At 37.5% G+C, this 20,598-nt stretch overlaps 1 protein-coding gene across 2 annotated transcripts in view; it reads left to right on the plus strand.

The window, feature by feature from the left end:
- Positions 1 to 20,598, plus strand: part of Cwc27 (CWC27 spliceosome associated cyclophilin) — a 168,966-nt gene that overhangs the window by 91,097 nt on the left and 57,271 nt on the right. For both annotated transcript variants that reach the window (XM_050160369.1, XM_050160370.1), the window contains exon 11: positions 8,703 to 8,800. In XM_050160369.1, the coding sequence (XP_050016326.1) occupies positions 8,703 to 8,800 (98 nt within the window). The remainder of the gene's footprint in view (positions 1 to 8,702; positions 8,801 to 20,598) is intronic.

Below are 20,598 nucleotides of genomic sequence, written 5' to 3' on the forward strand. Positions count from 1 at the left end.
TTTAGCCATGAGTTTTCAACCAGGTTTACTGTACCAGGCATGAATTTGAACAGGCCTCAAATTCAACCAGAGAGCAGTCCATTACCCCATAAGATTCATGCCACTATTATACCACTGGCCACAACTTGCCTGGCAGGTTGGTAGACATAGCTGGGCAAAGTCACTGATTTTATTTTTCCCCTAGAAGCCTGCGTAGCCTCTCACAGGACTGCGAAAGCTAGCTGGTTGGGAGGGAGCTTCCATTTCAGCTCCAGCTTGATTTGTCTGTGCTACAACCAAAATATGTGGTGCCTCAGCAGTGGTGTCATCTAGTTCTGGTGGGAAACCAAGAACAGTGGTAGTAGCCTGCATTGTTTTAGGGGCTCTGGATTATCTCTCAACAACAACTCATAGGAAGGAATCTCACCTGGCACTGAGATTTTTGCTTAATAATTTATGGCTTTTGAGAGGAGTATTACTTATCCATTCAAGGTATCTCCCTCAAACTCTATTTTTAATATTTTAAAGTTATCCTGTAACATAGTTACTTTTTCATATATATCCTTAGCACTTTACTAATTGAACTCCTCCACAGCCTTCACATGGTTAAAGAAAATGAGTGGTAGAGTAGATCTTAGTATGATATTCAGTATCATTTTTATAATTTCTTTTAAAAATCTTAATCCATAAGTTGCTGCTATAATTTAACATTTGTGAATTGGTTGTGACATTTTGATCATAGACATGACTTTCTTCTGAACACATGGTAGGTTACTTTTTATGTTAATTCTTATTTCTTTGCACTAAGCTTGCTGTAATAGTATGTTCTGAGTGGAGCCACAACTTGAGTGCTATTTTTTCCATGAAGCCTGGAAATGAAGATTTTAGTGAACAGCAATCGTAAACTAACACTATTTTAAGTTACAGAAATGGCATGAACAAAGGGTACGTGTGCCAAAGCTTAAATTTTGCCAAGATACTGATGACTAGTATGTTTTGGCTAAAATTTAGAGTAACTGTATAGTCTACATGGAAGATAAAGTAGAAAAATGTGTTTTGAAGCTAGCTCATGAGAGGACTTTAATACTTGAGAAAGAAGTCGGTGCATGGTTAGTAGAGTTCATGGAAATTAACACACAATTCAGTAGACTTATCTGGAGCTCAGGTGAATAGAATTGTAGAATTTGGCATCTATGTAAAGTTAAACTCAAATAGACAGTCAGGAAAACACTGTAATGAAAAAGGAAGGGTGTAGTATAGTCAGGAACTGTGAGAGTCCAAAGCAGGAACAATATACCTTGCAAGTCAATGGGAGACCAAAATAGGAAAAACACACCTTGCAAGTTAAGAACTCTGTTTTCAGTTAAGACAGTTGAGAGTGAGTTTTCTTAGTCCTGTGCAGGTTCAGGTTTCTATTGGAGCTCCTGTTTGTCTTGTGCTAAGTCCTTGCAAGTTAAGAAATATATTTGTAGTTAAGAATTAAGTTCCTAATCCTTAGATCTGATGTAAACTGCAAAACATGTTTTCAATGTACACTAAACTTGTGACCCCATTCACATGATATATATCCTTGCCCTTCTTCCTTCCCTTTCATTGTATTTTTTTCAGGATTTTTTATTTATTTATTTATTTATTTTATTGAGCTCTACATTTTTCTCTGCTCCTCTCCCTTCCTCTCCCCTTCCCTTCAACCCTTTCCCATGGTCCCCATGCTCCCAATTTGCTCAGGAGATCTTGTATTTTTCTACTACCCATGTAGATTAGATCTATGTATGTCTCTCTTAGGGTCCTCATTGTTGTCTAGGTTCTCCAGGACTGTGATTTGTGGGGTTTTCTTTGCTTTATTATTAAAAACCACTTATGAGTGAGTACATATGATCATTGTCTTTCTGGGTCTGAGCTACCTCACTCAGTATGATGCTTTATAGCTCCATCCATTTTCCTGCAAATTTCAAGATGTCATTATTTTTTTCTGCTGTATAGTATTCCATTGTGTAAATGTACCACATTTTTCTTATATATTCTTCGGTCAATGGGGCAATTACGTTGTTTCCAGGTTCTAGCTATCACAAACAATGCTGCTATAAACATAGTTGAGCACATGTCCTTGTGGTACAACTGAGCATCCTTTGCATATATACTCAAAAGTGATATTTCTGGGTCTTGAGGAAGGTTGTTTCCTAATTTTCTGAGAAATTGCCATACTGATATCCAAAGGGCCTGTACCAGCTTGCATTCCCACCAGCAATGCATGAGTGTTTCCTTTATCCCACAACCTCTCCAGCAAAAGTTGTCATCAGTCAGAAAGTGGAAAGATCTCCCATGCTCTTGGGTAGGTATAATTAACATAGTAAAAATGTCAATCTTACCAAAAGCAATCTACAGATTCAATGCAATGCCCATCAATATTCCAGCAAAATTCTTCACAGATCTCGAAAGAACAGTACTCAACTTCATATGGAAAAGCAAAAAACCCAGGATAGCAAAAACAATCCCGTACAATAAAAGAACTTCTGGAGGCATCACAATCCCTGACTTCAAACTCTACTACAGAGCTACAGTACTGAAAACAGCTTGGTATTGGCATAAAAACAGACAGGAGGACCAATGGAAACAAATCGAAGACCCAGATATCATCTTCGAACACCTGATTTTTGACAAAGAAGCAAAATATATAAAATGGAAAAAATAAAGCATATTTAACAAATGGTGCTGGCATAAGTATCAGCATGTAGAAAAATGAAAATAGATCCATATCCATCACCAAGGACAAAACTCAAGTCCAAATAGATCAAAGACCTCAACATAAAGCCAGCCACTCTGTACCTCATAGAAGAGAAAGTGGGAAGTACACTTGAACACATTGGCACAGGAGACCACTTTCTAAATCTAACCACAGTAGCATAGACACTCAGAGAAACATTAATAAATGGGACTTCCTGAAACTGAAAAGTTTCTGTAAAGCAAAAGATATGGTCAACAAGTTAAAACGACAACCTACAGAATGGGAAAAGATCTTCACCAACCCCATATCAGACAGAGGTCTGATCTCCAAAATATACAAAGAACTTAAAAAAATTGGTCATGAAAAGAACAAATAACCCAATAAAAAAAAATGTAGTACAGACCTAAACAGAGAACTCTCAACAGAGGAATCTAAAATGGCTGAAAGACACTTAAGGAACTGCTCAACATCCTTAGCCATCAGAGAATTGCAAATCAAAACAACTCTGAGATTCCATTTTACACCTGTAAGAATGACCAAGATTGTATAAGTATTTTGTTTTATTTTTTAAAAAAAGAAATCAAACTATCTTTTTTCATTTTGCATACCAATCCCGGTTCCCACTCCCTCCCCTCCTCCCATCCCCTTTCCCTTTTTAACAGTATCCAGTAGCCAACTCTCTCACCCCTGTGAACACTCTGTCCTCCTATAAAAGACTTTGTAAAGGCCAGCAGAAACTGTGCTCTTAAATCCCGACTTTGGGTGAGACAGCCAGTTGACCAGTCCCAGGTGTGCCCACAAATATAGCTTGCTTTAATTGGAAAGCCATGGATTTGGTCTCTCCTTGAAATTTTTAGATTTAATAAATAATGTCAGAAAGTGAGCCTGATACCAGGTTCTGGCGACTTTATCAGAAATAGGAAAGAGACAAATAAATTTTTATGTTTGTTTTTAAGACAGGGTCTCTTTGAATAGCCCAGGCTAACTTAGAAACTCACTATGTAAAGCAGGCTGCCCTAGAACTCAAACTCACAAAGATTCACCTGCCTCTGCTTCCTGGCTACTAAGATTAAAGATATACACCACCTTGCCTGGTTCACACCAAGCTTTTCTCTTTTTTCCCAGTTGTCAAGTGTGTCCAGCAAGCACCCTTACCTGTTGAGTCAATGAACCTTTTCCTTTCTTTGTTTTTTCTCCTTTCATTTTAGAACTTCCTATACCTTTTTTCTCTCTACTTTCTGTAGATTTAAGCCTACTGTTTGGGTGCCTCTTCTCCTTGGCTTCACATGGCATATTCCTAACTACTGTTCATGTGCCTCTTCTGTAAAGTCATCTCTTACTTAACCTGCAGTAATCTGTGTTTCACTGACTTCCTAAGTGCTTCAGCGATTTCTTTGTTACTTTTTATCATGCACTGTTTTCATTCTTGGTGGACAAAGGTTATGTCCTTCTTTGCAATTCAAGCCCCTCAAAGAGTTTGTGTCGCTCTCCCAGAAAGATCGTGGACTAGAAGTTTGCAGGTTTCTGTTTTAAGTTTCTAGTTGTCTCGGCATAGAGTGGTGTGACTAGAGGCAAGACTTTTTTTTTAATTTTTTTTAATTTTTTATTTATTTTTTATTTTTTAGAGGCAAGACTTTTATTTCCTCTCCTTAAACTCAGCCTCTGACTTAAACAGAGCCCATATTACAGGATATCAAGTCATGAGTGAGGTAACTGAATTGAATAGTTAATTGAATTAGGTTCCCATCTCTTCTTGCTTATCTTGATTTCCGTGCCTGTATCACAGTGCTACATAGAAATATTAGAAATTGTTGAATATATTGGTAGTCTCTAGTAAGAGGCAAAATAGTGTAGATTTACTAGATTGAAATAAAGATATATGTATGTATGTATATATATAGTGCAGTACAGAATTGTTTATTGATTAATAGTGTTGTATTCAAACTATATTAAAATTCAGATGAATGCATAATTAGAAACACGTGTATTAGACAAGAATATTATCTTAGACTTAATAACAGCAGAAACCATTTATAAAGTCACTTTCTCTTATTATTCAAACAGAAACTGGACTTTGAAAAGGCCAGGGACCTTTTTTGAACCCTAAAGCAGGCCCATTATTTTGGCAGTACATACTGACTTAAAGATTATAATTTTTATTTTTGTTTGAGCATATTTAGACATATTTTTGTGCCTGTGGATAGGAGGATTATGTTCTAAAGAATGTAAGATTGGGAATCCCTAAAATTAGCCTGTGATCTAAAGATTAATTTTTAAAGTTATACTGCATTCCAAGAATATGGATTCCACAAACATTGATAAATGTGATATTTTACTAGTCTGAAGATTTTTACAACAATGAAAGTCCTCAATCACTTGAACGTTTCAACACAGTAAGCAATGTTTAACAATCTGTTTATCTGTGGTTCTGTTTTACTTTGTCTTTTTTGAGTTTTTATTTTTATTTAATTTATGACACATGATTTAAACAGAATATCTAAATCTATGACTATTTTGGGATAGATTTTTGCTTTTCACACTTTCACAATTACGAACAAAATTAATTTCCATATATACCAGGAATGGCACACATTCAAAATAAACAATTACAAAATATTCCTAGATGATAAATAGCTCTAAGCAATAGTGCTATTTGAAATATCTGGCCTACATACTAGGTACTTTTATTGAATCTATATAATGTGTATTTTGAGTTCATCTAGATCAGAGTCCTTGAAATGTGGTTGGCAGAGATGCAATAAAAAAAGAATAAAGTAGGGCTGGAGAGATGGCTCAGAGGTTAAGAGCACTGACTGCTCTTCCAGAGGTCCTGAGTTCAATTCCCAGCAACCACATGGTGGCTCACAGCCATCTATAATGAGATCTGGTGCCCTCTTCTGGCATGCAAAAATACATGGAAGGAATGTTGTATACATAATAAATAAATAAATCTTAAAAAAAAAAAGAATAAAGTACACATCAGATTGGGAAGACTTCATACATACAAAATATGTAAAAATATCTTGGACAAAATTTAAAATTTTCTTTTTAAATGCTGAAATAAAAATATCTTTTATTAAAGATTTTCTTTTTAATTTTTATAATCTTTTAGGTGCTTATATGTTATATCTTACATTTCTTCATGCAGCATTCTTGTACTCTATTTGGAGATGTGTAATAGTTAGAAAGGTAGGACCAAAGTCAAGGCAAAGAAAGCATCCACACTAGATTTGAAAATAAGTGTATAGTGATGATAGTTGATTTGAGACTGAAGTGTCACTAGTTGATTTGAGACTGAAGTGTCACTACATAGGGGTACATGAGGAAAACTCCAACAATTTTAAGTTAAGAAGAGAAGAAATGAATGAGAGAGAGAGAGAGAGAGAGAGAGAGAGAGAGAGAGAGAGAGAGAGAGAATATAACCAAGACAAGGAGAATTGGGAAATCTTGACTCCAAAATGCTGAAAAGTTGGATTCGGATGGAATTTCAGACAGGAAGTAGTTAACATCTTCAATGGCAGCGAGACCATCTGGAAAGAGGAGATCTGAACATAGGCCATTGAACTGGATTAGTGCAGAAACAGTTTCAGGAGACTGTAAGAGGGGTAGATTGCAAGAGATTGTGAAGCAGACTGTGTATAAACTGCTCTTTCCGGATGGAGTCCATGTGTAAAGATAATAATCACTTGATTTCAGCAGACTGTAGAGAAATTTGAATTTATTTGCTCAATGAAAAGATTAGTGAGTAAGAGCACTTGATTGTAAAGGAGGAAAGATAATTTCTATAATAGAAAGCTAAACATTGGATCCCAAACCTGAGTGCATACTGGAGTATCAGGAGCATTCATTACAAGGGCAAATTTCCAGGCAGCATCTCATGGCAAAGGTTACCCTTTTCTGTAGAGGTTTGTCTCTTAGAACAGGCCTCTGAATGGATAGGGGAGAGCCTGAACCATACTCAGTTTGTCCTAAGCAGTTATGTCATATCCACAGGGTCAGATGGTAAGAAAATTAAGAGCTCTGACGAGGACAGTAGTAAAATGACTGTCAGTACAGTATCTAGAATTAATACGATGCTAATGGGATTGCTATAGCTAAGGAAGTGGCTTGTTGGCTTGCAAGCTCAGTAGAAACGAAAGACTGAAAACATTTAAAAGGTAGTGAACTTGGATAAGACAGGGTGGTTTCAGAATTTATGATCTTGAAAGCAAGTAGACCCGAAATGGGGCTGTTTCTGTAGAAGGGTGAAAGAACTGAAACATGCATGCTTCAAGACTTTGCACTTTGATAAACCTAGTGCTTGTTAGTAAGTACTGCTAGAGGACTCAGGACCATGGGGAAGTTTTATACACAGAGGTGTCCATCCTTTTGACATGGTGACAAAATATGATCATGCAAACAAAGTTCATGCTCAAGAGCTGTAAAATTACATTACAAAAATAAATTGCAAAAAAAAAAAACCTCCTAATATTTTTAGTGGCTTTGTGTTAGCTGAATTCATAGCTGCCCTTGGCCCAGGGGGCTATGGGCTGCAGGTTGGATATACCCACAAGACTGGATCACTGTAGAACTACCTAAACGTAAGGTCAGGGTGTGGTATCTGCTTAAGCTTCTAGTCTCTGTGAGCATCCTTGATCCAGTCTGGCTTTCCTGTAAATAGAGTGAATACTAGTCTTTTAAGGATATAGCTTGCCTGCCTCTAACTAATCACAATTGGCTCTAAGGGTTTGTATTAGTCATTACAGATTGATAGATAGATAGATAGATAGATAGATAGATGGATGGATGGATGGATGGATGGATGGATGGATGGATGGATGGATGGATGGATGGATATATACATACCTGGATATATTCTTATACAGCTTATAGTTTTCAATGCTAAAAGGCCAAACCTCCTAACAGCTTTGCAAAGACCCCTACCTTAGCTGTGTTACCTGGTTAATATCAGTATTGAAAGCATGTTTAAAAGACAGATTATGTCTTGAAACTAGGAAGCCAAAGATAAATTGGAGTGACACAATGCCTTCTAAGGAAAACCCCCTCCAATTAGCCTAAGGACTTCCTACCTCTCCAAGGTTCTTTCCTTACCTCTACCATGACTGAGAACAAACATTCACCCCCATGACCCCTGGGTGATTAATAAACCATGGCAAAACTAGGGTCAATGACATAAATACTTAATAATTTTGGTCAGGAAGTAAATTTGAATTTTCTGCCCTAAAACAGTGTTGCAGAATGACTTATAAATTAGCATTTGCTTTTAACACATGATACATGTAAGCTGTCAGAATATTTTGACCTAGAAGGTTTCACAGAAGAGGAAATTACTTATCAACTGTGGCATTAGATGAGGTAAAAAAAAAATGGAGTTGGGGAATTACATTAGAACAGGGTCTCACTTTGTAGCTCAGGCTGGCCTGGAACTCACCAAATAGCTTAGACAGTCTTTAAATCTCCGTATTCCTTCTGCTTCAGCCTCCCAAGCACTGAAAAAACTTAAATGACCAAACTATGTCTAGAGAGCTAAAAAAATCAAATGAATTTAAAAAAAATAACTATGAAACTACCATGAAATAATTGCTTAATAAATGCAGTCATCCAAATGCCTGAGACTATAGGGAATATCTCATTCAAACCGCCACTTAACTTCTAAAGTTTAGTAGGTTAGGGTTAGAGGTTAGGGTTAGGGGTTAAGATTAAGGGTTAAGGTTAAGAGTTAAGGGTTACGGTTAATGGTTAGGGGTTATGGTTAAGGGTTAGGGGTTGGGGTTATTTGAGAAGGAAACTATTTATAGGTTCTTAGATTATTATTATGAAAATGACAACTTAGGAAATATCATTTACCTATCCACAGATGCATGTACATGGCAGAAAATTAATTATATTATTGACTGTTTTTTTAGTTTAGTGCACCTAAAAATAAACAGTTCTTGTTTTGCTAGCCCAGTTTTTCTGTCAGCATATTATAAACTTACACATCTTCTTTTCTTCATAGTGAAGAGCTCAGAAAAGAAGCAAGGCAGCTAAAGCGGGAACTCTTAGCAGCGAAACAGAAAAAGGAGACCTCAGCAAAAGCAGAGAAAGGAAATGAAGGTAAGGGCTTTGACAGGTTACATCATCTTTTAGTGTGTGTGTGTGTGTGTGTGTGTGTGTCACAGATCACCCTCCGGTGACATTCATCAGGAGCTGACACTTTGTTTTGAGGTAGTAAGCTGCAGCTTGCTGGTTGTCTAAGCAAGCTCCAGAGATCCTTGCTGGTTGTCGCTTGGTCTGCAGGTGTGGTCCAGCATGCCCAGCCTTTCCTGTGTTTCTGGAGATCCAAACTCAAGAGTCTATGCTCGCACATCAACACTTTAGAAAATTAGCCATTGCTTTGGCCCTTATACTGTCTCTTGATAACCATGTTTATCGCCTCCCTGCCTCCTTGCTTTTCCCTTCTTCCTTCTCTCCTTCCTCCTGCGTCATGATTGGAGGTTTGGGTTTTTTTTTTCCTACACTTGCCCTGGAAAGCTACCAAATAAAATAAATCTCCACTTAAGGAGATTATTTTTCTGATAAATAAATTTGATGCAAACAGGGCCATAATTATTGCTTTTAAGTAAGCTAAATGAGAATTTACAGAGCACTTAAAACCAGATAAGACAGTGTGGCTGAAATATCACAACTGGATTAAAAGTGCACAGAAACTCTTCATTCTTTTTGTATTGATTGCATGTACTTAAGACATCTAAGTATTTTGGAACTATGCTAGGACCCATACAAACATTTGTGTGTAAGTGTGAATGGCTTAAATACCTATTGGATGCTGTTGTTGTACACACACATGTACACACACAATAAGAGTATTTTAATTTTTAAAAGAAAGTTTGGAAAATTATATATTCTCTAAGTAAGAAAATAAGAAAACTCTTAATTTCATTTACTAGCAGGGAAAACATTTAAACCTCCATTTCCTTATTGTAAATTTAGGGATAAAACACCTTACACACATTCTGGCTTCGTATTATTGAGAAAACTTTTAATAAAATTAAATTGCTGTGTTAAAAATAATAATTTTAAATTTTCAAGAAAAAAAAACATAGCTGTTCCTGCTTTTATTTTGTATCCTGCCTAAGACCTACAAATTGAAAATATGAGTTTTAATACTGTTGGTATCATGAAAAGCCCACAGTCAATATGACCGTTTTAAAACATTATAAAACTCTTTAAACAAACTTCCTTTTTATGTTTGTCAGTCATAGTTTTATAAGGTACTCTGTTTGAAAGTGTGAACGTATGTACCTTTTTAAGTGTCCAATGACTTAATGTCCTGGAGGCAGACTCTTCATACATCCTTTAGGATGTAGGGTATGGAAGTTGAATTAAAACACACTTGGGAAGAAACGTGAAAGACCAAGAAAGCCTTGCGTCCTAATGCTTGTGCGTTAAAATGCTAGTTTGAGTCTTGCATGAATGGACATCCCCTATTCAACCAGGTATTCTCATTGGTGTGGTGTTTCCTGTGGGGTACGGCCATCTTAGGAAACAGCTTAGGCTTTAATTAGTATTTCTATGAGTTTTATCTCTATCCAGTTCTCCTGGACCAGATTCATATTCATAACTGATGACTTTACCCTAGTCATTTTAAATCTGTTCTATCACACTAGGCAAGTTACTTTGAAATCTGACCTCATGCTAGTCTTCCGTTATAGAGAAAAATAAATGTTGCCATCCCTTGAGCCATACAATATTATCAGTTAATAGACATAAGTACACTTAAGAAAAACACATAATTTTGCCACTTCTATTTACTTTTCATTTTTATTACTTCCATGTATGTGCACATGTATGCATATGGGTACAAACATACCACAGAACGTGCATGTTGGTCAGAGGAGAGCTTGCAGGAATAGTTCCTTCTCTTGGTTGATTACAGAATCTGCAGTAGATTCTGAGAGTAAACACCCCAATTTAGGTAAACAAGGAACACAGTGTTTGGCTTAGATACTAGCAATGTCAAAACAGATTTACTGCAGGACATTCTAGTTTACAGCCTTTGGGTCTTGTAAATCCCACTATAAATCATCCTGGCTTGTGCATGGGATTGCTGTGGGAGGTAATACATTTAAAATAAGATCGATAATTAATTGGTGATAAAGTTGACTTCTTGTGTTTTTTTTGAGTTCTTTAATAAAATAGATAATCCTCATTAAATTATGTCTAAATCCTTTCTGAGTTTTCTAAGTTTGCCTTCTTAGAACTAGTGAAAACTGAATGTAGTCACATAGAGGTACAGGTTTGACCCTATCTTCAATCAGCTTTAAGGAGATACGGTGTCAGCGCCTTCTCGACATTCTGAGCAGATGATCCTCACTCTGTGATTCTTGCCAGAAGGGGAACCTGAGCTTATAAATCAAGGAAGAATCTCCAAGCCTCTTAAGGAAACACACCTCCAAGGTGCAGAGAACCTCTCGAGCACATGGCCATTTCAAGTTGCTTTTTACTGTCTCTTAGTACTTAATTAATCAGACAGGGCTCCCAGGCTTGACTATGTTGTGACAGTATATAGTATTTAACTACTTCCCATCTATCCAACATATAAAGTTAAACTAGCTCAATCTTGGGGACTGGAGAAATGGTTCAATGTTAAAGCACTGGCAACTCTTCCAAAGGTCCTGAGTTCAATTCCCAGCAACCACATGATGGCTCACAGCCATCTGTAATGAGATCTGGTGCCCTCTTCTGGCCTGTAGGCAGAACATTGTGTCCATAATAAATAAATAAATCTAAAAAAATCTTGCTTTTTTGAGAAACAAAAGTACACATGGAATCTTTGCTCCCTGATAACCTAACAACATACATGGTGAGTTCCCATTGAACACACTGGCCCTTTCCCTAGCTCTTAACTTTCTCCAGGAACTACTGAGTCACTTCCCCCAACCCCTTAGAGACCAAAGTTCCAGAATTTACTTTCTTCCATAGTTGCCTCCTGATGTAGGTGTTAATTTTAACTTTACTTGAATGAAAGGTGAAGTATATTTGTGTTTGATTCATAGATACCCTTTCAGGCCAGCCGTCATTCCGCTTCTTCTCACTTACAGTTCAAAACCGTTTAAAAAGTAACGAAGATGAGGGCAGTTACATCTAACAGGGTGAATGCATGTGCCTTAGTTAGGGTTCTGATGCTGTGATAAAACTCCACAACCAAATGCAACTTTGAAAGGAAAGGGTTTATGTCATCTTACACTTCCACATCACAGCCATTGTCACTGACATGATGCAACTGACAGGGCAGGAAACTGGAGCAGAAGCCACGGAAGAACACTACTTACTGCCTTGCTCCCCGTGATTTTCCCACCCTGCTTCCTTGTGTCGCTTAGAAGAACCACCAGCCCCTCAGTGGCACCAACCACAGTGAGCTAGGCCTTCCCACATCCATCATTTACCAAGAAAATGCCCCACAGACTTTCCCATAGGCCAGTCAGGTGGGGGCATTTTCTCAGCTGAAGTTTCCTCTTCTAAGAGAATTCTAGCTTGTGTCAAGTTGACATAACTAGCTAACATAGTATGTGGTGTATATCTCAATTATTTTTTACATAGTAAATTAGCAAAAAGAAAGTCAGAGAAGGGACTACTCTGGATCTTTCTAGCTCACTACTTTGTGTTTGTTTTTGTTTTTAATTCTGTTACTAAAGCCATACTGCAAATATGTAGTATGCTTCTAGCACATGGGAAGAAGTAATATGTTCAGTAAAACTCTTTAGCAGATGCCAAGATATATGCCAGTGGTTATATAAAGAATTGAATTATTTGGTAGCAAAGATGAGGACCCTGTGTGAGTTCATGGTTCTTGGGGACCATCATGTCACATGGCAAATCTCTGGTTGCAAACCTCTTCCTAATATTCCTAGAATGAATGAATACTTTTCATTTGGATCTTACAAGTTAGGTGGTAGCTTTTTTTAATGAAAAGTCTGGAGAGGAAATGAATTACAAGTATGTAAGTGAACAGAAAAAGAAAGTATCATGACAAGAGTAGTGCATCGTAGTGGTAATGCCAGCTTCATAATGAGACCCTGTTTCAAAAAAATAAGTAAATGAATCAAGATTAAGTAACGTATCCTTTAGAAAATACTGGAATTGTGAAAGAGCACAAAGATAGAGAAGATCGCCTATATAATCCTGTTGACCAGCACAACTGTGGTTAATATGTAGTACATGTTTGCCCAAATTTTGTCTTGATGATAGAAACATACCTCGGCCCTAGTAATGTGATTTTCTTAGATTCTGTAACATGCTTTTTGAAAATCTTTTTTATTGAAACTGACCAACAACTTTTAAGTGATAAGTTTGCTTTAGAAATATTTATTCTCAGTTCTTTTAGCCAACATAAAGCATTGAGCATGGTGTATATAGAAAGCGTATGAATAAAGGGGAAAAAAAAACTCCTCGTGATGCTCAGCTCTGGGTGTAAGATATGTGCAGTGTTGACAACTAAGGACTATGTTCTTGAGAACTAAATTGTCTCTATTTCCCACTCAAAAGATGAAAAAGCTTACTTTTAATCTCTCCCTAATTGATTTTTCAAATAGCTTCTAATAATGCAGCAAGGAAACAGTAGAGTTGGGGTAGCTATTTGGATTCTAAATTGAAATAATTATAGTTTTTTTCCAGTTAAAAAGTAATAGAGATGGTGGGTGTACGTTTGTGTACTTGATTGTTTTGTTTTCGTATTTAGATTCTCTCAGGAAAAAATAATATCATTAAGTTTGATTATAAATAGTGTTCCCATTTGGAAATGGAGTTTTTGACTTTTTCAGACTGATGTCAAGATCTTATTTTACATAAGATGTTTTTCTTTTATGCAACAGTTTTGTGAAATTTTTTGCCATGAGTGACAAGTGCACACAGTAGCTCATGAGTGCTGAGCACCTTCAACACCCTGCGTGCTCAGTCACATTGGGAGAAGAGTCTCCCCAGCTCTGTGGTGTGACCTGCACCCCTGTTATCTGAGAATGGATGCGGGGCAGCTTGATCTGCACTATGTCAGCTGGCTTTCTTACACAATGCAGTATGCTGATAATTTTAAATAGTTCCATTTTCAGAATTCTTCACAAAAACTCCTGGCAGGTGTTGTAATTGCAGCTCTTGTCTCAGTATTATTTTCCTTAAAAATCAGGTAATCACTAAATTGTTTTATTGGTTACCTAAGACCATTTGAAGTGTCAGAATAGACAAAAAGAGTGATGAAGTTCTCAAAACTAACATCCAGATACTAAGAAATCATTTACAAATGACTTTGGTGACACAAGAGCATTGTACACTGTTGTTTGTTTACTGTTTTTAGAAAGTAGCATAGCAGGGTGGAAGCCTACTTCAGACTAAGCTGTTGAACACTTAAAGTGACTCTGAGGTAACCTCAAGGAATGAATTAGGTACCAGAAACTGCTCTCGAGTGTGCTCTGGTTGTATTACATTACATGTCTGTAATCACCTGACAGGATCATCAGCTAGACTTCCCCATTTATGTGCAGAAAGACACAGGCCAGTCATTGACAGAGTTCAGTGAACACCACGCAGCAGGGTCAGAAAATTAACCCCAGTGCCCTGGCCCCCAGACCAGTGCTGTTTCCACTACTCATGGTTTCAGTGTGAGCCAACATTTAGAAAATTTGTTAAAATTTTATTTATTAATACTTCTCTGTGATTTTGAATAATTGCTTCCAAATCCCTTTCAGCAAACTAAGAGTTCTCTAACACATTACTATTATAAATATGCACCTTTCTAGAGATTAAACATATAATTCTAAAATGAATGGCAAAAAATAACATGGAAAATATCAACTTCTGGAAACATGGCCAACTAGAAGTCTCAACTGAACTTCCCATGAAAGACAACTAAAAACCATGGACAGAATGTTAGAGCAATTTCTCATATGCTCCTATGACTTGCAAAAGGTCAATAATAGTCAAACCAGAGGGAAAGTAAGGTAGGAACTGAGAGAAACATGTGAAGCACTTAGTCTAGCTTAGCCCAAAGGACATTTACTGAACTGGTGAATTGAATTGAACGTTGACTTCGGAAGTCTCACAATATTCTCATAAGAGAATACAAGACCTAAGGTCTTCTGAAGGCAGGAAGGATCTAACAAAATACTGGCCAAAGACTTCATCATATATAGCCGAGAGAATAAAAATAAAATTGGGTACCTCGTGCTCAAGAGAGAGAGAGAGAGACAGAGAGAGAGAGACAGAGAGAGAGACAGAGAGAGAGGAAGAAGAAGAAGAAGAAGAAGAAGAAGAAGAAGAAGAAGAAGAAGAAGAAGAAGAAGAAGAAGAAGAAGAAGGAAAGAAGAGAGAAGAGAGAGAAAGAGAGATACACAATTCTATCACCCTGACTGAAAGCTAGCAGAAAAAACATACATCAGGCTCAGATGCACACAAACTCGGATGTTATTCAGGCAGTAAGTGTTAAGTATAGCTAACCTACTTCTAAAATGATTTGAAAATATAAAGAACAAGCCACCTTAAAAGAGAAGAGAGTACCTGAAAATGAAAAGTATATAATAGCTAACATTAAAAAATCAGCAGGTTTGATAGTAAATTAAACACCATTATAAAGAATGATAGTATATTGAAAGATACTATTGAAAAATAATATTTAAAAAATATAGTGCTCATTAAAAATTGATAAAAAAGAAAAATAATATTTATAGAACTCAGCGCTAAAAGAAAGAATATACTTGGAGAATGAAGAGCTACTAAGTGTCTACTCAAATTCAGATCAAAGGAAAGGTCTGAAGAGGTGGTGAGTGAGAGTTCTCTTTAGCTAATGAAAGAGGTCATTGATGTGGGAGTGTCATATATCAATCTGTTGATTTCATTGGTTAAGTAATAAACACACTGCTTGGCCTCATAGGTTAAAGCATAGATGGGAGGAGAAAACAGAATAGAATTCTGGGCGGAAGAGGAAGTGAGGTCAGACTCTGCTCTGCTTCCTGAGAGACGCCATGCTCCGATCTCCCGGGCAGATGCATGCAATGAAGCTCCTCTCAGCTCCGAACCCAGAATGGACATAGGCTAGAATCTTCCCGGTAAGCGCACCTTGGGGTGCTTACACACATCATTAGAAATGGGCTAGTCCAGGTGCGAGAATTAGCCTGTAAGGGCTAGAGTTCATGGGCCAAGCAGTTCTTAAATGAATACAGTTTGTGTGTTGTTATTTCGGGCATGAGCTAGCCAAGCGGCCGGGGTGTTGGGGACGCAGCCCCGCCGCTCCTATTTCAACAGGTCATGTCACAAGGTTAAAGATGTCTCAGGAGCCTAAAAAGAATTTTAAAAAACTAAACCTAGGTTCATAATATGTTCAATATCAAGATTCATTAAAAGCATCTAGAGAGAACAATGTTATCACCTTTAGAAAAGGAAGCACTGCTTCCTCAGTACGTGAAGGGATAGAGCACAGCATCGTGTCCAGTACATTAAAGGATGGTGTCCTTCAAGAACACGGAAGCTGAGAGACCTTGCTCCCTGCAGACCAGCATGGAAGGAAATGCTTAACTGCACACTCCCGGCATCAGTATCTCATTCCTCTTGGTTTGAACTATGTGACTTGGGGCTGAGAGATTAGTTGTGTGATGTTCATTTCGACTTTCATGTTCCTCCATTTTCTATAAGCTTCTCCATCTAGATTTGGACTGGGAGACTGACTAGGGCACTACAGTCTTGACAGTCACTGGGGTGTTTCCTTGTCAGTTTAGGGTACTGGTTCTCAACTTGTGGGCCACCACCTTTTGGGGGTTAGATTCAGATATTTATATTACAGTTTATAACGGTAGCAAATTGCAGTTATGAAGTAGCAATGGAATAATTGTATGGTTGGGGTCAATACAGCATGAGGAACTTTATTAAATGGTTGCAGCATTAGGAAGGTTGAGAACCAGTGATTCAGGGAATTGTCTCCACTGTCCCTTGTTTTGTTTTAGTGTGTGTGTGTGTGTGTGTGTGTGTGTTTGGTGAGTCCATGCCTGCCTTTGTGTGCACTTGTAGAGGCCAGAAGTTGACATGAGCTGTTCTCTTGCTCTCCACCTCAGTAAAAGCTCACAAGTTCAGCCTGTGTCTATCACCTCAGCACTGGGGCCCACTTGGATTTCTGCCTGAGTGCTGGGATCTGAACTTAGGTCCTCATGCTTGCCTGGCAAGGTTACAGCGTCACCTCCCAGCCATAGTGTCTATTCACTTCTGTGTCTTATATTTCTTTCAACTGCTTCCAGAAAAGTGAATTCCAACTGTTTTCTGTTAATAAATGGAAGCCCTTCAGTCTGATACAGTGCTTAGTTTTATATGTCAACTTGAACAGGCTACCAATATTCTGGAAGTGCATGTGAAGGCATTGGGGATAGAAGTCACTTGTGAATTAGCCTGAGTAAAGCAGGTCGCCCTCCCAAGTGTTGACCTTTATCCAGACAGTTGAAAGTCTGGTAGCTTAATGAGTCTAACCATCCAGAGGGTAAGCAGTTCTCCTGGGTGACTACCTGGAGCTGGGCATGGGTCTTTTCCTGCCTTCAGATTTACACGGAAGCATTGGCTTTTCTTCAGCCTCAATCCTTTGGCTTTCAGTCTGGAACCAAAGTGTGATCAGTACTCCTGGGGTTTGGAGGGGTCTCAGCCCTTTGGACTCTGAATGTAATGCTATCCTTAGCTGTACAATTTAAAATATTATTATAGCCATGAAAGATAAATGTCTTATATATTTCTGTATTTGCATGTGCACTCATGTGTTCTTGCTATATCAAATTAACAGATAGGTCTTGTTGCTTCATTTTGTCATTTGGGCTCAATAAATTTATTATTACAAATATTGACCAGAATAAAATTAGAAATCTAGACCAGTCTCTTAGAATTAAACAGAGTGTATCTCTAATTTTTAAAGTGTGTGTTAGTTCAAGGCTGGATCTTTTTAACCAAATTATCATTGCATAGACTTACCTACCCCATAATACAGAGATTTTAATGAGGTCGCTTATTTATAGATAATTCCACAAACCACATTTCTACCTCTGAGTTTGGCTTTACATCTTCACATCTTTCCAGATGATTGTTCAAACTAATCATGATCAGATTAAGTGTATCATAACAGTCTCCCGGGGGCTCTGAAGAGATGGCCTAGCAGTTAAGAACTGTCACAGAAGACCCAGATTCAGTTCCCAGCACTCATGTGGCAGCTTGCATCTATCTGTAACTCCCCTGTTCCAGAGGATGAATCCACTGCCTCTTGGCTTTTGTGGGCAATGTGCACACATGTTGCACATGCATACATACAGGCAAACTCAGGCATATAAAATAAAAATCAACAATATTTGAGGGGTGGGTGGAGTTGCATGGAGCCAGGCTTTCAGGAAGAGGTGTGTTTACCATAACTGTAATACCAATTTGTATGGTTATTGAAAAGATTAAATCTGAGATGTTAACAAAATTCCTTCATGTGTTCTCATCCCGACCCCTCTAAAATATTTACATATTCTTCAAGATCTACAATAATGTAGACTAAAGACCCTTTTTCCATTTCTTCACTATACAAATTCAATATTCTCACTAAACCATTGTTGATGAATCCTTGACAGAATGCACTGTTTCTTATTTGTGTCAGGTTTCTCTTACAGTTCTATTGACCAAAATATGTTCCACCATTTTTGCCTATGAAATGTTTGTTCTTCATGGCTTACCTCAAACACTTGGCATGAGTATATCTCACATTTATTGCTGATCTAGTAAACCAAATATAGTCATTTATTAGAAATAATGGATAAAAATTTAATTTCTAATCATAAAAAAATCATTTACATCAGGCTTGCTCTTTTTGTTTCACTCATTAGAAATCTCCATTTGATTTTCCAATCCATGTTTAGTCTTTTCTACAGTCTAATCATTTTTCCAGGATAATTTATAAAACAAACATACTGTTGAAGTGTCTGTCCTCTAGGGCTTACATTCCAGTAGAACACTGAGTGAATATGGACTGTCAGTAAAGAAATAAATACACAGGAAAATGACAGGTAATGGCAATTCTAGCTTTAGTTATCAGGAAAATAGCTCTCAAAACTTCTGTGTTGTAAGGGAAATTACTGGGTTACAGATTGCTATAAACGGAAAGAAAAAGCAGAACTTACTTCAGATTTACCTTCAAAGAATGCCTTTCTCATTTACTGTCCTAGCTTTTAAGTCTCGGAACTGGACTTAGTCATGTTTTTATATTATGAACTCTTGGTCTCCTTTGGTTTCTCTAAAAACAAGATAAATCCCTGGAAACTATTCCTAAAGAAAGGGATGCGTAGCTATAGAATAGCAGTGTTTATTGAATTTATTCTCATAGGTACATAGATTAGAAATATAGTTCCTTCTATTATTGTTGCAAGTTTATAATAACAATATGAATGTGCGTATATAATCACAAACATATGTTACTAAGTCAGATTGAACAAGAACTGTAATTTTTAAATTCAGCTTTTAGTTGAGGTGATATGTGGCTTGTGATTTAATGGAAAAGTTTAATTTTTTTAGTCCGGTAATAGAAAGATGACAATAGTTTCAGAATGTTTACCTCATTTTGTCATTCTGGCCAGTGTTTACCAAATAAGGACAATCAAAAGGCTCACTTATTGCCATCATTGGTGTTCACATAGGTTACATGTATTCTGCGTTATAAAATTCCCACAGCTGAAGAAATTCCAGCAGAGACTGTCATGTTTACAGAGTTCACCATGCACATTGCCTGTTTTCAGAGTCCTTGCATCCCTGGTGCAGACCCTGTCCCTCATCTTTACCCCGTGAGCATGCTGTCTAGCGTGTTCCCCTTGATTTGCTCCTGGACCCCAGGGCTTCTGCTCCCCACACAGTTCTCCAGCATGCCCGTTGTCTTCAGATAAGGTGACACTAATTCTTTTCAATAGTAGCCACCACATCCCTTCCCACAGACTTCAGGAACTTTCTCTTGTGTTCTTGTGTGAAAGGCTTTTCTCTTGTCTCTCACCCCATCATTCCTTCCATTCCCTCACAGATAATTTTCAAACCTCCTTTCTTTTCTGTGCTTTCTCCTAAATCTGATTTCTGCCATCACCTGCTTGTGAAAAGAGTAGTTATAACTCCTTGTTTAAGTTCCCAGGTGTGTCCTGAGATCTACATTGTCATTTCTCTGGTGTCCTGAGATAGGTTATAAAAGGCAGTGGCACCCACGGCCACTTGTCAGTCCTCATTTGGACTGTTGGAGAAAACGCCTTTTCAAGAGCTCTGCTTGCTTGTGTTTTGGGAATAAGTGGACACAAACTGAGTGCAAACACTTATGGTGCATACCTGCCTCTTCTTGCTCTTGCTAAAGGACACCTAGAAAAGAAGCCAGGAAACTGTAGGTTTGGTTGGTTGTAAAGGAGTGAGGTGAGGCGTGGAGAAAGTGCCGGGAGGCAGCAGTACCTCCCGGGGTCTATCTTTTGGAGGAGTTTCACTTGGGAAATGTATTCATGGTCTAATTTTTTTGTAAAACATTAAATCAGTAAGCACAAGCAGGAAAAAACTGAAACAATAAAAGTAAAAATAAGCCTCATTCTCCTTGAGATGAGTGACATCACACTGTGGAGAGTTAGCAGCAAACTAATTCAAGCCTAATTAGAAGCTACCTTGTATTTTTCAAATTTTCCATTAAACATACTATGATGAAATAGCAAATCAAGATGATTGTAATGGTTTTTATGTAAAAGAAAAATAGTAAAAATGTGTCAGAGTATTAAAATTGGTGAATTGGATACCAAATTATTTTAAGGGTTTTAAAGTTTATTCAAATTAATAGCCATCATTTTTTCTTTCGTTTTCCTTTTTATAATGAAATGGGGTAAACATACGAAAGCATATAGGGACTTTGC

Source organism: Alexandromys fortis, unplaced genomic scaffold (assembly GCF_014885135.2).
Source record: "Alexandromys fortis isolate MF-2015 unplaced genomic scaffold, M_Fortis_MF-2015_v1.1 scaffold_76, whole genome shotgun sequence".
Taxonomy (NCBI): domain Eukaryota; kingdom Metazoa; phylum Chordata; class Mammalia; order Rodentia; family Cricetidae; genus Alexandromys; species Alexandromys fortis.